Consider the following 15,927-nt stretch of genomic DNA (forward strand, 5'->3'; position numbering starts at 1 on the left):
TATCTTTATCTTAAAAATATGAACATGTCATACAGGCGAACCATAATAAAAATAATTTAAAAATGATAATAATAAAAATGATTGATGTCCCACGTTGATGTGCTATTTTTGGATTACAGACACTAGCCATAAAGCATGACAGTTATTGAAAATAAATTTAAAATAAACAGATTTTATCTTCCTTTTCCGTTATCGTCTAGCTAAGAACGCCAATGCACATCGGATCTAGCGATGTTAGTCCCTTGTCAAGGATTTTTTTCACACCGCTTGTTAACGGTCCCTTCTTTATCTTTCAATCGCTGTCGCTAGCAAATATTTTACACTAATCTGTCTCGATTAAGCCACGATTAAACGGTTTTAACCGATCCCGGGTTTTGCTTTTGATGATCGCGCTGGTTTTTGCGCCCTTGACGAAACCAAACAACGAGTCACAGACGGCACACAACATTGACGCATCTCACCCGATACAGACAAAGGCGCGTAACTGCCCTTCGAGCTTAATGTCCAAAAATTGCATCAGTTTCCGAAGCATGTAATCCTTTCCGGCGAATGAATTGGATTAACCACAACCCCTGATCCAATGGGGACGGAAAAGATTAGGTGTCATGCAATCCGGAGGGGGACTTTCTTAGCCGCGACCATTGGCGTAACGCTAGGTAACGGCAACGGAGTTCACTCGGTGTGGGCGTTTGGCTGAAGTTCTAGCAAAATGGTTAAGGATTAAACCGTTCCGAGGTGATTGACAGCTACCACAGCATAAACCGCAAGTGCGTGGTCAAGGCAGTAGACAGCTTGATTGAAACGAGCAAAACAGCGATAAAATGCTGACGACCACGATTCTAAATTGATGTCTACTTTTTTCCCCCTCCGTCAGTTTAACACTGACGTCGTTAATTGTCAATCTGCAGAGCGATAGAACCGACCCTCGTCAATTTTCGCACCCGAGTTACAATGCCATTTTAATTGGTAAACAGTTTTCTCCCTTCATTGTTGAGATGCCTGAACATTTAGATTAACAAATATCGTACATTGTGCTGTACAGTAAAAGCTCTTAAAATAAGCTATTTTTAAACCAGATATAGCGTTTAGTCTAAGTGAGATATAAATCTAATTATTTGGATCTAAAAACTATTTCCATCTAGGCGATTCTTGAAGTTTTTGGAGATCTCCTGGTTAAGTTTTATATTTTAATATGACTCCCTTCAATGATAACTTCAACAATTTCTCCAAGAATTTGAATCTTCAAGAATCTTCAATAACTCGGTCGGGCGAATAGTAAGTGCTCCTTGAAAGGGAATCACGAAGAAGATCACCTCAAATAATTTGATGAATATTTTTCTCATTACATAAAAGAATCCAACCAGAATTTGAACAAAGAGTAATTGATAAAGTGCTTTAACTATTATCAAAGCAATTCTCATTCCCCCAAGTAAATGATCCTTCTCATAGTTGGAAATAGAATAACATTCTTTCCATATTTCTTATCTTCTAAATGCCAACAGGGGAAAAGCGTAACGGCAATCCAAACCAAACATCGATAATATCAAGAACTGGCGACAAGCAATTTGTGACCATTTCGCACATCAACCCCTGATCTCAGTCCGATAACAATACATATATCGGCATATTTTTCGCACACATCATCTTTTCTCGTCTGTGTGTTTGTCGCCATCACACCATCATCATCATCATCATCAATTAATCGTAGTACAAAGTTGACCTATTCCCACATTCCCACATGAAACTATCTTCGGTGAGGAAGAAGAATGTGGCAATTTGACACATAAAATGAAAAGGAAAAGAATGTGCTGAGAGGATGGCACACAGAATGGCAACCCATGGTGTCCTTTATGGAAACGTGAAGAAAAAGATGCCATGATGTTTATTGCCACGCAGTCATATAAATGTCGACGAAGCAAAACGGCGCTGTGAGCATCATACCCCGGGTTCAACGGAACTCGGGGCACTAAACATCCACGATAAAATTCTTTACTATAAAATTTGCTGTCGCGACCAGTGAACAATATCACCAATGGGAGGAAATATGTTGGAATATGACCTAGAGCATAACCACCCTCGGATTCTCCGCGTTTCTCAACCAAGTTGCGGAGGGGTTCCATTCCGTGTTCCGTCCATCTCGTTTTACATCCGTTTACGGTACACCAGCTAACTTGGCCGAACTGGGCCCTTTTTGTATTTGTGCAAAGAACCACAAACTCAAACACCACCATCAAACTAAATCAGGCCCCGTCGTGTTGCAACGGTGCCACATCTGCTAGATGAACAATTCTAGACGTATCCCTGCACTCACCCATTTCCGTAGTTGGACAAACCCTATCGCCGGGGAAAAGGGAGAAAGTAATGAGACAACTAAAAATAACTTACGACACAACAAATGGGTTCGGTTCGATCGGGTGTAGTTTCATCGATCTGGTCTATCGGGAAGCCGACACCATCGATTGATTTCACCAAATGCGGTGATATTTAACCCCCTTTTTTTTGCTACCCAACCAATTACTGTTTGTTTCCGCACACTTTTAACAGTACGATTGGCCTTGAAAAGTGGCACGGCCGGTCGATTGCTTTTCGGGCATCAAATACAGAAGAGAAGACGAGAAGAGTGAATCGGGTCATGTAGTTCATCTCCGTTCACAACAGAGACAACAACGATGGCTGATCAGTTATTGAATGTTGTTCAAATACTCTTTAAATAACATAATATTAAAAGGACGATGTACTAACAAATATCTACTATCGAACCACGTACAAGAATTACAGGGTTTCTCGAAAGGAAAGATATCCCATTTTTTGTTCCACAACAAGTAAACTACCTTTACCAACTATATTTTTTTAATAATGTTTAAGTTTAGTTTACATTCTTTTTGTGATGTAACTTTCAATCAACAACTTGAGAAATGTCAAAATAAAATATTTTTCTATCAGGCCTGACCATGATTTATGCCATGTTCCCTATATTTTTTGGAAATCTTAACAAACGTTAACTATGAATGTTTGATAATTTATTTTCGATAAATAAAAATAAAAGAAGTAATAAATAAAATAATAAATAAAATATGTAATTTTCAAGAAAATTCTCCGATCATTTAATATAATGAAAGACCAAAGCGTCGAGGAGATTTTTTAGCATGATTTGGTGTTATTAATTCCTCGCTGGGATTTGCTTCATGTTTTGACAGATATTGAGTTAAAATTTATGCTTTCTAACTCAGAGTATCAAATTCTATTAACCATTACAACAAAAAGTTTGTATGCAGGGAAAAAAGTCTTTTTCTCTACTAGAAAGGTCGCTCCAGGAGAGATTTGTTCCACAAGCTTCGGTGCATGAGATCCAAGCGTCAACGCACACCACCATGGACGACGCGTTTTTGGTATCTCTCATCTTGGCTTTTAACGACCTTACAGGTAACGCCGGCCATTTCTGGCTTATTAGACTTATTTTACCAGGTAACCGGATAGTCAGTCCTTGCTACGGGGGAACGGTCCGGATGGGATCTGAACCCGGTCCTGCCATGTGGACCGGCGCCGTTTATCACATGCACCACCGAGCTGCGTTTTTGGTATATAGATTCTATCAATCCAATTATTTTCATACTAACTGCAGTATGAGAACATCACTTGACGGCAATTCTACCATACACACACTTTCGCTCGAAATGCAAAATATTAAAATTAATTCAATGAAACTACGGCTTTCGATAAAAAAAAACTCAATCAAATTAATACGCCTCTTTGCTCGTGACGGTACATACTGCGAAGATATAAAACCAAATCTCACGTGCTACAAACACTCAACCCGACACCCGACACCCGCCCAGCCCAGACTGAAAGCGCCCGAGTTATGATACATAACTAAAATTTAATTAATGCCGCAATGCATCAAGATTACGCCAGCGAAGCAACTCATTTCATTCTACGCCACCAAAACACACAAAAAAAAACATAGGAAATTAAATCCATTTAAGCAGGCAAAGTTCTCTATCAGCGTTTTGGAAAGTATTAATCGAATTCTTCCTAATTTATTCCAACCGTTTCCGCAATGCCACATGCCACGAATGTGCCTTGTTCGGATTATTTCGATCAATAAATAAGGCAGGAATGAATAGGAAATATGATACGAAATCATACTTTACGATGAATGGTAGCTGCCGAAATGCATCAATCAGAATCAGTTTTACAAGCTTCACGAAAGAAAGACATTAATTAGTGCTGGTTGAAATTTGATCGAGAACAAATCAAAATTAAAAAATAACATCAAAATTGGCCAGATTCCAGATACGGCCTACGATTCCTATATATTCGAAGAAATATTTTTGTTATGTTATTCAAGATTCATGGAATTGAAGATATTTATGGTTATAAATTTCATTACGAATTCATAGCATTTATATCCCGGAATGTAATACATTAAAACGAAGCAAATCGAAATACAGAAAACATTTTTCGTTTACAGCTTCTTCGAAATCCACAAATCAACCAAATGCATAAACGATCTCATGAGAGCAATAATGAAATCGATTCCCTCAGGTAGTGTAATTTCACAGCTGGTGGTTGTCGTACAGCTGAAAAGAACTTCAAATTCAGATGTTATTAATGAGCCAACGAAGAACCGATGCATCCACATGAAACGTTTTAGTAAAGCATAAACAACAGCAAAACGGCATAATATTCTCGCCTGTTCATGTTGGCAGCATAACCATATGGTGCACATAGGAAAGTGCGTTCTCACATGTTTATGCCGAGGTCTCCCGCGTTCTTTCGTTGAACGACCGGGAACCGGGGGATGCAACTGAGTTGAACTGCAAATTATCAGCAATAAAAACGCAAACCACTCGAAACACCGACACGATGATGCATCGCCATTAGCAACATTAATCAGAATACGGGAGACGTTCTTGCATTGCGAGAAACTACAGTTCGGGAATTTTAATTCCAAACAGAACATACCACGTGATCTCCCGTTGAGTGAACCATGGAAACCTTGGAAAGGTACTAAGCGAAACGTGCGAAATATGAGAAGAAAAATCAAAGCTTTTGAAATTTGTTTTCTATTTTATTTGAATGATGCTTTGATGTTGAGCTTGTTATGATTAATGAACATCTAATGAACTTACCATTTCTTAAAGAAAAAATTAAAATATGTTCGTTTTTTGTTAGTTAGTTCGTGTTTGAAAATTAAGCGAAAAATATTTCATTCGTGAATGTTAAAATGTAATACCTATGTATTTAAATACATGAACAATTGTTATTCTTATCTACTTTAAAGTACTTGCAAAATCTGACCAAACTATGCATCTGAAGCATAAAAATAGTGTTGTAACATTATCATGCTTTAGTGCGATCGATATATGCATCCTTGAACTCGGCAACCCGTCACGCACCGAAAGACGTGATAAAGAGAAAAAAGGGGTAAAGTTGTGCTGAGTGTGATGGAGTGATGGTTGGATAAAATTGAAAAGCATGCAGAACACAGCCGCCTCCAGTAGGTTACAAGTATATCAGGCTACGGATGCGACTGTTTAAATTGTTAGAATAATAAAGAAAATGAATATGAAGCACATGTACATAAAAGGTTTCGTTCCCTTTAACAGTCAGCAAAAGTTTTTCTTATTATGCTCATAGATAGTGTAGCACACGTCTCGGGTCGCTATCCATCCGGACTTATCATCACATCATCTTCGTGTGCCAAAAGTTACTCAAGCAAAACAAAAACCCTCGACATTACTCGCTGCACCATGCACCACTGCAGAGCGAAGAACGGTTTTTGGTTGTTAGTATGTGGCCAGTGTATATTACATGGTTTCCAGACCAGACATTAAGAATAAAAGTAGCATGACTGAGGTAAAAGTTATCACAAAAAGAAAAAAACCTTACACAGCAGCTTGGCCGACGCTTTTTTGGGTGGGGAAAAAAACTTTCTCTATCCAATTCCAACTCTTTTCAAACACCGGTCTTGTGTAAAGGATGAATCTAATTACCCTTGAAAATAACCCTCTTAAATGAAAAGACTTTTATAACATATTAGATGAACTTACAAAAACTTTGTTTATTAATAAAAAAAACAACAATGAAGTAGAAAGATCGTAAAAATAAAGAAAACAATCAATATGCAATGCGCAGAACATGCAAACCAGAGGAAAAAACATGTAAGGAATGAAATAAATTTATATAAAACAGTAACTTTCATTGTTAAACACGGTGCAATGTCATTTTCAAGTAAAGATTAACAATTGTATTAGAAGAAGTAAAAAAAATTAAAGTAAAGCAACATACATATTCGAAAGTTTATATATCAAAAGAACAATTAACTAAGAGAACAAGAACAGAACAATTAAAAGAACAAAAGTGAAAAATAATGAAATAAGTACAAGGAAGTTTGATTAAAAAAATAAAAGAACTTTAACATGGACAATATCCTGCCATACAATGTTATCAACTAAAAAACTGAAAAGCAAAACTCTCTACTCACATTCATTGGGAAATCCGGTTGTCGTTTTCCCCGGACGCGTCACAGTACCACCGCTAGGTGCACCGGTAGCTGGCGACTCCGTTGGTTTCGCCTTGGCAAACAACGAACCTGTCAGATTCTTGCCATCCACCAGCGTTACGGCCTGCTCCTGTTCCGGGATCATGTTGTTCTTAAGCACATGTTCTTTGGCCATCGCTTCTTGCATTGCATACTTTTCCAGCTTGTCGGTACCGGCACCGGCCACATTTACCACGACCAGCGACGCAAGGACGAGCAATGTCATGAGCCATGTTCTATAATGCTTTATCTTGTGCTGATGCTCCATTTTGTTTTTTTTTTTTTTGCGGAAACTGTCGTTCGAACGCTTTTTAACCTTTTTATTTCACCACAACACGCGCCTACTACTACTGCTTCGAAAGCTTTTGTTTTACCGCAACACACGTTGCTGCAACAAGGAACTTATGGGAAAAAACGGGGGGATAAGGATTTGCACTAGCACGCACACATACACTTGGATTTTTGTTTTACGAAGCACATGTTTCATCTGCAACACAGATTACGCGAATCAACCAAAATGGACACATTATTATTTCTTTTGCTATTCTTTAATTGAACGATTGGTAACACATACACACGAGGGATTTCACATACTGAACAGAACGCACAACACAATAACACTTTTCACTTGCTAAAATGAAAGCAGAAACATTTACTTAACTTTTTCACAAACTTATTTAAAACAAAAAATCAAACGCACAAATGTGATTATTCGCGACACTTTAGCGAAAAAAAAACACCCGATTAAGAAAAAACGTGGTCCACTTGCAAAAGGAACTGGATTCACACACTTGGTACTACAATTTTTGAGGTTTAATTTCACGACTGCTCGTCGACAGATGCTAACTGAATATCGATAACCCACACTTCGCAGGACGATGTGGCACGTAAACACTTGGCCAGCACACACACAATTCGCACCACCGGCTCTACTCGACAGTACCGGACCGTCCCGAATGCGACACGTTTTTGCCAGAGCACAAAGCACAACCCAACCATCCCCAGGGATCCTGGCTGCTGTCCTGGCTTACTGACGAACCCACCGACGACCGACGGAGATAGGAAGAGTTGCCCCCGCTGTTGCTGCTTATCACTTCACTGTACGAGATACCGACGCGAGAGCGCAAATGAGTGTACCACGCACACCATTTTCCATACTGAGAAAAGGACAATCCAGCATCCATGCTTTTCGGTAGAGACATGAAGGAATGTACACTCTGAGAGATGCGTAGTTGCTTCCGCGCATTCAATGCTATTACCGAACTGCGTGTGCGTGTGTGTACGTGAGTGGGTCAATCGTTGAAATACCATTAGTTTCGGAAAGAAACGGTACACTAAGAATATTTAATCGAAGCATTTGCGCTTAAGAAAAATTAATTTTTTTTTTCTATGCGATTTACATAACTCGCGTACAAAAACAAACGAACGATACACAATAACAAATTAAATTCACAACCTTTGCACATTTCTAACCGGTTCGTGCATTTATCCCATTGTTAAGATCTCTCTCTCCCTTTCTCTCACTCACAATATCATTCGATACCAGCAGGTGTAAAAGCGAGCATAAAAAAATCGCATACACTACGTACGCATTTTTTGGACATACGAAGCTACTATGATGAGAAAGTGCGTAGCTATCACGAACTTTTATCGAGAGTTTGTTTATACTTCATCGTTATAGAGTCGGTTTAGCGGTTTAAAAAACCAAAACAACGTGGCTTAGCGTATCAAACTAAAATGCATTATTAAACGATTTTATGTTACTTCGAGTAGGAATTCATAAAAAAAAAACCCGTTCGTATATCAGATAGCGAATATATCGGGCACTACCTGTAACACAACAGTCATGCCGATGTTGATTTCTCTATTTCTCTTTTGTACCATACCAGGTGCGTACTCTCTTCCGCCTACTCGAAGCATGTTTTTATTCCATTTTTGACAGCTGAACCAGGTAGCCCTCGGGCTGTTTCGCTGCAAACTTTGATTGCCGAAAGTTAACAGATAATTGTAAATTTATATCCTAACAACAGTAAGATATCAACGGTGGACTTTTTCACATTCATTTACTGCACAAACACGGCACCGGTTCGCTTTTCTACATCGCCAAAATCATCGTCACCCACCATCAATTCTCTCTCTCACACACACACACGCACGCACGCACGTCGCACAAACATCGTACGATGCGTACGATATATTATTTTTACTCTACTCCCATGGATGGTAGCGATCGGACACGGAAACTCCGTCCTAAACACCGTACCGAACCACGGGTGCGATGCGCATTATTAGCAACTCTTAATAAGCGACACTTGTACGGTAAACAATTTCATTTTTATCACATGTACCGAATGCTGCGCATCACCCGCTAGAAGGCCATCGATTTGCCCGGCAAGAGTGGATCATTATTACGCAAACGAACAGATACTGCACGAACACCACGGCAGCGCGACGGTGCACCCTTACCGAATGACTGTACTAGAAAAACTGACGAAAAGAGAAAAAAAGACTTAAAGGCAACCAGTCAACAGGATGCCACTATGGGTAAAAATGGTAACCGATGCTTTACCGCGCAGAAATTGGAACTTCAATGCGTGGGTGAAATTCAATACGATAATTTTTGTTTTTTTTTTGAATGCACCTTTCTGTAAACGAAATGTGATGAAAATAAATATATTGTATTTAATTTATTAATTTTTTTATATAATTGAAATATGATATATAACCATGGAATAATGCGTTTTTTGTTAACTGTAGCACCAACAAGTGCTTATAACGTGTTTAAATTATTTATTAAGTTATGGAGAATAGTTAGTTTGCTAGTTTGCTAGTTTCCTAGCTTCAGATGAGATTCGTTTCCATGACCTTGGTGCATTGGAAAGAACACTTCACAACTATATCCACGTATCAACACTCACGGCTTAATCTACGGACAGTGAATTACAAACGGTCTAATGTTCAACAATTTTTGGAGAGTCCATAGAACAGATAAATTTTTTTTTTCTGGAACTATAGACGAAGTTCTCGCTATTCTTTTACGGGCCGGATAAAAGAGTCTACCGGGCCGCGCGCTTAGTGCGCTTAATTCTACATGTCACATGTCTTTGGAATATTTATTCTATGATAAGAACTACACAACTAATTTTGATGTAATATTGCTCTGAAATGATTTACGTGCAATATTTAAACGTTTAAAGGATTTGAAAATTTCCCAAAAAATGTATAAAATTTACCTTCTGACATGTAAGATAAAAGAAAATGGTGATTTGAAATTTGAAACAACCATTTTTTTATACTTATTTAGCAGTTACGTAGCGGTGTTTCTATCCGATTCCTAAGATACTAATACAATTTCAACAAATAAATATATCTCACTAATTTAGGGGTGAAGTACATCTTTTTCAAGATTAGCTATAAAGCACAGAGGACACATAACCCACGTCAAAGTTACCTTGCGAAATATACGGACAGCCTGCGCAACTAATATCGTACGATGTGCGTTTATTTACATTTCCGTAAGTACACCTTGAGCATTGCGCAGCAGTTACGCCATTCCGCTATGCCCCGTGGAAACGTCACAGTTCTCACCCTCATGTAATAAAACGAGCCACGTGTAGGTATCGGCGACGAACGTATGTTATTAGCATAAGTCATATGAACAAAACCAAACTTTCGTTTCGCAGAATGATGGAGAAGTTAGCTTTTACGATAGAAATAGTTTTTCATATAACAACCGGCAAAAGATCGTGTAAAATTCTTTCAAACTGCATTACAATGAAACTGTCTTCGAAGCATTTGTTATTTCATTAAACGTTGATCGTGTATTTAACCGTCCTTAATCACATCTATTTGGTTCCACCACTTATCAGCAAACAGTTTCCGTTAACTTTAAATCATAAAAACGATAATGAAATTTTTTGTTACCAAATTTGTATTCCTTCAGTTTTCACTTCCATTCATAATACTCTGGCAATGACTTTAGAATCGTTCTCAGAAGATTTGGAAAACATTTCCAAACATCTACCTCGGGCCGAAAGCGATGAGCAATTGTTTGTTTTTTTTTCTTGGATTTTGTTTTAACTATATAATAAATTATAACAATTTTCAACAAAGGAAAACACTAACTGATCTCTATTACAATAAATATGGCAATAACGTAACTTCCCAAGTCTGCAGAGAGTGCCCCAGAAGCTGATGGATAAAGATTTGCGCAGGATCACGAGTGCCGCAACTCGACGCTCCCTCAACGATGGCAAAGCAGTTTATTGGAGATGGTGAAGATATCAGCTTGGTTTTACTCTGTACAATCGTGGATGTTTACGGGTACGCAGGGGCACGCATTTACGCATTTGTAGTCAAAATCATATTCGGTTTCATTACATTCAATGCAAAACAGAAGAAAAAGAAAGGTGTCAAAACATATTCGGAAAATATTGAGAGATATCTTTTCATATCTTGAGGGAAGAAAAGTGAGCTACATCTTGGTGTGGACTCAACTGATTCGTATGATATTTTAAATACCTAGATTTGAATTTTGGAAGAATTTTTAGCTCACTTTTCGATCGCAAAAGGAATTTGAAAACAATAATGACATCACAAGGTAAAACGATGCAGATGGTCATAGGTGGTCTGCAGTATCGAATATTTTAGTACGCAACATGAAGATCCCGCAACGGAACCGACAGTGGATAACCGTTTCCCACACACTCCAGTAACACACATCAGTCAATGATCGTCAATCGCAGGAAGAACAAACTTTCTTTCCAAATAACTTCTCTTTCAAACTGGCTCTACTTTGGTTAAAATGCATCATTTCAAGGTAAGAATTAACTTAAAGTAAAGGATTCAATATTGCAACAAAATTTCTTGTTTTTTTTGCGATTTTACGTCATTGGCAACAGGAAAACATAGGAATAAGTGAACAAAACTCACAAACAGAAAGAAAAGAACATAAAAAAATGTTATAGTTTAACAACAAAACAATATACCAAACAACATAATACGGGATGAACTAACGTAATTGAAAAGTCACACAACTTTATGATGGAATAATCACGACAGCACAACAGTGGTGGACAAGATTTGGAAACAGATATCAGTTTGTTTGTAAATTTGGATTTTTTGTAATTTTTTTCGTTTTTATAATTCTCTTTGTTTGTCACTCGTAAACCCTCAAAATTTGCCAACAGTTGAAAATAGCTTCTCAATTTCCTCACCAACGTCCAATGTAACACTTTCCTTATAATGCCGATTTATGCTTCCATTCAAATGATTTCTCCTTCGATGTTTTTTTTGCCGATTTTGTCTCTATCATCCATTGCCACAGAAAGGAAACAAATCCCATCCACCAATAGAGCATTGCTGTACACACAAACACCCCAAACCCCCAGAATGGCGATTAGATGTTATGAACCGAAAAGAAAATAATTGGATATTGGTGGATAAAGGTGGAAGTGGAAGTGTACTAGAGGTTTGCAGAGTTAGGACCTTTGGTTTAGGTTAAGTTTGTTTGTTTTTTGTCTTCGTTTTCGGTTCTAGCCTAACTTCTCACATGTACGCATACGCCGGGAACCTGTTAGAAAAGAACAAACAATCGGGAAATACGTTGGTAAGGTGGAAAACCAAAAAGCACCGCATACGACCGAAGACACCATTTTCGTAAGTGTTTCACAGTGGTAAAAGCAAATAAAAAGCTGTGTTTGATTAAGAGCAACTATTAAGCAGCGTTGCTGGTGCGTGTGTGCTGGTGCAGCGTTCGATGAGTGTAATGCGTGGACATACGGTGCAATACATACTATATTATCATTATCGCTGACTATGTTTAGTATGCGTGTTCGAATGGTTCAATTGTAGCAAAAGATGCGCAATTTCGTTAACAAATGGTAGTACCATTTAAGCTATTAAAATATTATGTTCGTTCGACATCAATCGTGTTATTACTTCAGGATTATTTTCTTCGCAGTGATGCATGCCATGCCCATACAATCACAAACAGGCTGCCTTCGAAGTTGTCCTTTTTGGCGCACAGACGTTCAATCTTCCTTTATAACACTCCTGAGCGGTTCGTTACAGAAAGAAAAACCAGCAAAGGAAAAAGAGAATGGAAGGTGCAGTGCAGAAAGAGGGGGGAAAAATAGGAAAGTAGTAGGAAAAAAGGATGTGAGAAAGTTAAGATTAGTGCCAATTTAGTTTCAGTAAACAGAATAGTGCATACTACTCATCCGAACTGAACGTGTTCGCTAAGCGATCTTCTATCAAAAGCAAAACTTTACCACAACAATCTGTTGTTCTACGGGTGCTGATATTTCGGGATTCGTCTTTTTCTACACGATTGATTTATACTCTAGCTAGGAAAAACACTTTATCGGGGTAAAGGAAAACATTGAAAAATGTCTTATCTAACTGTTTATCGAAACAATGGATCTATATTAGCACATTTAGCGAAGAATGATGGAGATCTTTTCTGATGTCATATAAACCATTTATGATGTAAAAAATGATAGAAAAAAACATATACAATACATATGCTCTAAATCTATGAACTACACCTAAAAGCATAAATTTCCAAATGTAAAAACGAATTCATATAAAGTTTAACACATCTATCTGATAGTAAACGTTGTTAATTAACAATAAATGAAATATGAGCCATGACAGATGACTATCTACATGATATTGCTAAATGATTGGAAATATCCATCGATTGCTCTTATATTACAGTGTGACAGAAAACTAAACTGACTGAGATATTAGCTTAAAAATGTAATTTTATTCCGTAGCTGAGTAAGAAGTGAGCGAATAGCTCTCGTTTAATCAAGAATTCGAAAGTACATCACCGGCCATCGGTCAACCAAAAATTAATGAACAAAAATTAGATTTTTTTGCACCGCACGTAGTAACAGCAATTGTTGGTAAGTGTGTGTATTGTTATTGAGAGTGATGCGTACCATTTTTTCCCCCGGGGTAGTATAAGCGTTTAAATATTGTACAATAATCCATGTTGCCTGGTTAGCAGATTGTTAAGCGGTGTTTCGGACAGTGTTGCAGGTAATGGAAGAAAGAAAATGGAAACATTCATTCACAACTTGTTAGCAAAACACAGTACACAGTCGTTTTAAGGTGGTTTGAAGAAATGCCCTGATGCGACTAAACAAACAAACCCAGAATGGAAGCATTAATGCACCTGAATGTTCGTGTTCGAGCCACACGAATTAATTTAGCGTATCCTATCCTGTTTTTTTTTTATTTATAAATGATGAACATTGACGCATCGGTTGGTATGAGCGTAATACAACTTAACCTACGTTCTATACACTAAACGAAAGTAACACATTTAATGGGCGATAAATGAATCCATAATAGAAAATAAGACACAAACATTGACGGCAAACATAGAATCTAGCAAATAATATCAAACGAGCAGACGAGGTAACGAAACGCGAAGACATACAGCAGGCACACGGGATAACTAAATGAGACCACTTACCAGTATGTTCTCTTCTCGGCCAGATGCTTCAGCACGTTCTGAACGATGTCGGTGCTGGTGTTACTACCGCCAAGGTCTAGATAAAAGAGAGAAAAAAGGACACAATTTAACTACAACACTTTGCGCACGCTGCCAAACCATTTCTATGTTACCAGGTGTGTGAATTCCATCGATGTCGATCGTTTTGTGAAGAGCGTCGGAGATGCAATCCGCATGATAGCGATGCCCCAGATGGTACAACATATCCACCGCCGCATTTAACATCGCAACCGGGTTGGCAACGTTCTTACCAGCGATGGCCGTACCGGTGTTACGGGTGCCCGGTTCGAAAACGGCATACTGCAACGAAATTACCATTGTATCAGCACGTTATGAATACCATACGAGCTTCGCTAGCTACCCACATGATCACCATAGTTACGGCCGGAAAACAGACCAGCACCACCGACTAAACCGCAAAGCACATTCGATGTAATACTACCATACAGATTAGTCGTGTTCATCACGTCGAACTGATGCGGATTCGAAACGAGCTGCATGCAGCAATTATCAATGATCATATCGTTGTGCTGAATATCCGGATACTCCTTGGCAATGTCACGGGCCACCTTCAAGAACAACCCATCGGCCAGCTTCATGATGTTGGCCTTGTGGATGGTGGTCACCTTCTTACGGTTGTTGTTCTTGGCGAACTCGAACGCAAACCGCGCCACGCGGGCCGCATTTTCGACCGTAACCACCTTCATGCTTTCCACCACACCGCGTACACTTTCGTGCTCCAGCATGGCATACTCGCCCTCGGTATTCTGTCGCACGATCACAACATCCACATTCTGATGGTGGGCTGGTATCGCATTGAACGATTTGCAGTGCAGCACGTTGACGAACAAATCCAGCTCGTTACGGAGGGCAACATTACGGGACAGAATACCGGTCGCTTCCGATTTGGTTTCAATATTACCCTTGATGGCAACACCGTTCCGCTTAATCGACGTGATCGCATACTCGAGGTCATCGTTTCCTTCACTGGCCGGGTCGATGTCGACGATTTCAAAGTCCACTGGCACACCGGCAAACCGAAACACCTCCCTTACGTAGCTCATCAACTCCGGACCGATACCTCCGCCCGGTAGCATCGTCACCGTGTGGCGGCCACCATACTGTGCTTTCGGGATTTGTTCCACCTTTCGTTGGACGGGATTCTTGTGCTGGAGTTCAAACGCCGAAACGGTACAGTTCTATCGCATGAAGGAAGAAAAATAGCACGGTTAGAAATCAACCAGTACAGCCCATTTCGTCCACCCACGAACGGTATCTAAATTATGTAACGATTCCTGTTATGTTATGTCCGCTGAACGACCGTCAACACAAACATGGTGCTCTTCTGTGTAGCTTCCGAATGATTTGAACAGCATGCAACGGAACACCCTTTTTCTCTACTTACACGCTTGATCAGCGGCGTAACCACATCTTGGCTCAAGCGAAACAATCGGAGCGCCATCGTACCGATTTGGAGCACACTTTTCTTTGGTTGATTTTCACGAAAAAGTGTTACGGTGGAAAGCTGCCTGCACGGTGTTTTTCACAGCAACGAAGGTGAAATGCCAACGAAAATAAGAACGCATTGACATCTTCGTGACAGCTGGCACAGTGGTATGGAGAACATATATTTTTTTTAATTACGACCAAGCAAATTTCGCAGTCTTAAAAACGAAATGGACAAAGAATAATTACAAAACTTTACACATTACTAGGTATAAAAGTTCAAAATAATTGAACTACCAAACAAACAAAGAGAAAAATCTTTAATTATTCATACATTATTGACCACCACTGTACACAGAGGCTGGAAATCTCTGAAATTGTGACAACGGTGTGCAAAGGTCGTAATGTAATT

At 39.0% G+C, this 15,927-nt stretch overlaps 2 protein-coding genes across 24 annotated transcripts in view; both read right to left on the reverse strand.

Annotated features, from left to right (window-relative positions):
- LOC125765898 (low-density lipoprotein receptor) overlaps nt 1-9,072 on the reverse strand; it is a 161,643-nt gene extending 152,571 nt beyond the window's left edge. For 2 of the 18 annotated variants that reach the window (XM_049431419.1, XM_049431417.1), the window contains exons 1-2: nt 8,893-9,052; nt 6,488-7,175 (exon numbers count right to left, since the gene is read on the reverse strand). In XM_049431419.1, the coding sequence (XP_049287376.1) occupies nt 6,488-6,812 (325 nt within the window). In that variant the 5' untranslated portion in view covers nt 6,813-7,175; nt 8,893-9,052. The other 16 variants (XM_049431410.1, XM_049431408.1, XM_049431411.1 and 13 more) reach the window with 16 other exon arrangements.
- Nucleotides 9,073-10,338: 1,266 nt separating this feature from the next.
- On the reverse strand, nt 10,339-15,640 carry LOC125765953 (isocitrate dehydrogenase [NAD] subunit gamma, mitochondrial). Of its 6 annotated transcripts, none has more exons than XM_049431506.1 (6): nt 15,475-15,640; nt 14,435-15,268; nt 14,183-14,369; nt 14,031-14,106; nt 13,492-13,548; nt 11,353-12,116 (listed from the first exon to the last, which is right to left on the reverse strand). In XM_049431506.1, the coding sequence occupies exons 1-5, from the start codon at nt 15,529-15,531 to the stop codon at nt 13,521-13,523; spliced, it is 1,182 nt and encodes a 393-aa protein (XP_049287463.1). In that variant the 5' UTR covers nt 15,532-15,640; the 3' UTR covers nt 11,353-12,116; nt 13,492-13,520. The 6 variants fall into 6 exon arrangements, with proteins under 6 accessions (XP_049287466.1, XP_049287463.1, XP_049287464.1 ...); XM_049431505.1 differs by having other exon boundaries at nt 12,053-12,598; XM_049431509.1 differs by lacking the exons at nt 11,353-12,116; nt 13,492-13,548 and adding an exon at nt 10,339-10,843.
- Between the last annotated feature and the right edge of the window lie 287 nt (nt 15,641-15,927).

This window comes from Anopheles funestus, chromosome 2RL, assembly GCF_943734845.2.
Source record: "Anopheles funestus chromosome 2RL, idAnoFuneDA-416_04, whole genome shotgun sequence".
NCBI classification, from domain to species: domain Eukaryota; kingdom Metazoa; phylum Arthropoda; class Insecta; order Diptera; family Culicidae; genus Anopheles; species Anopheles funestus.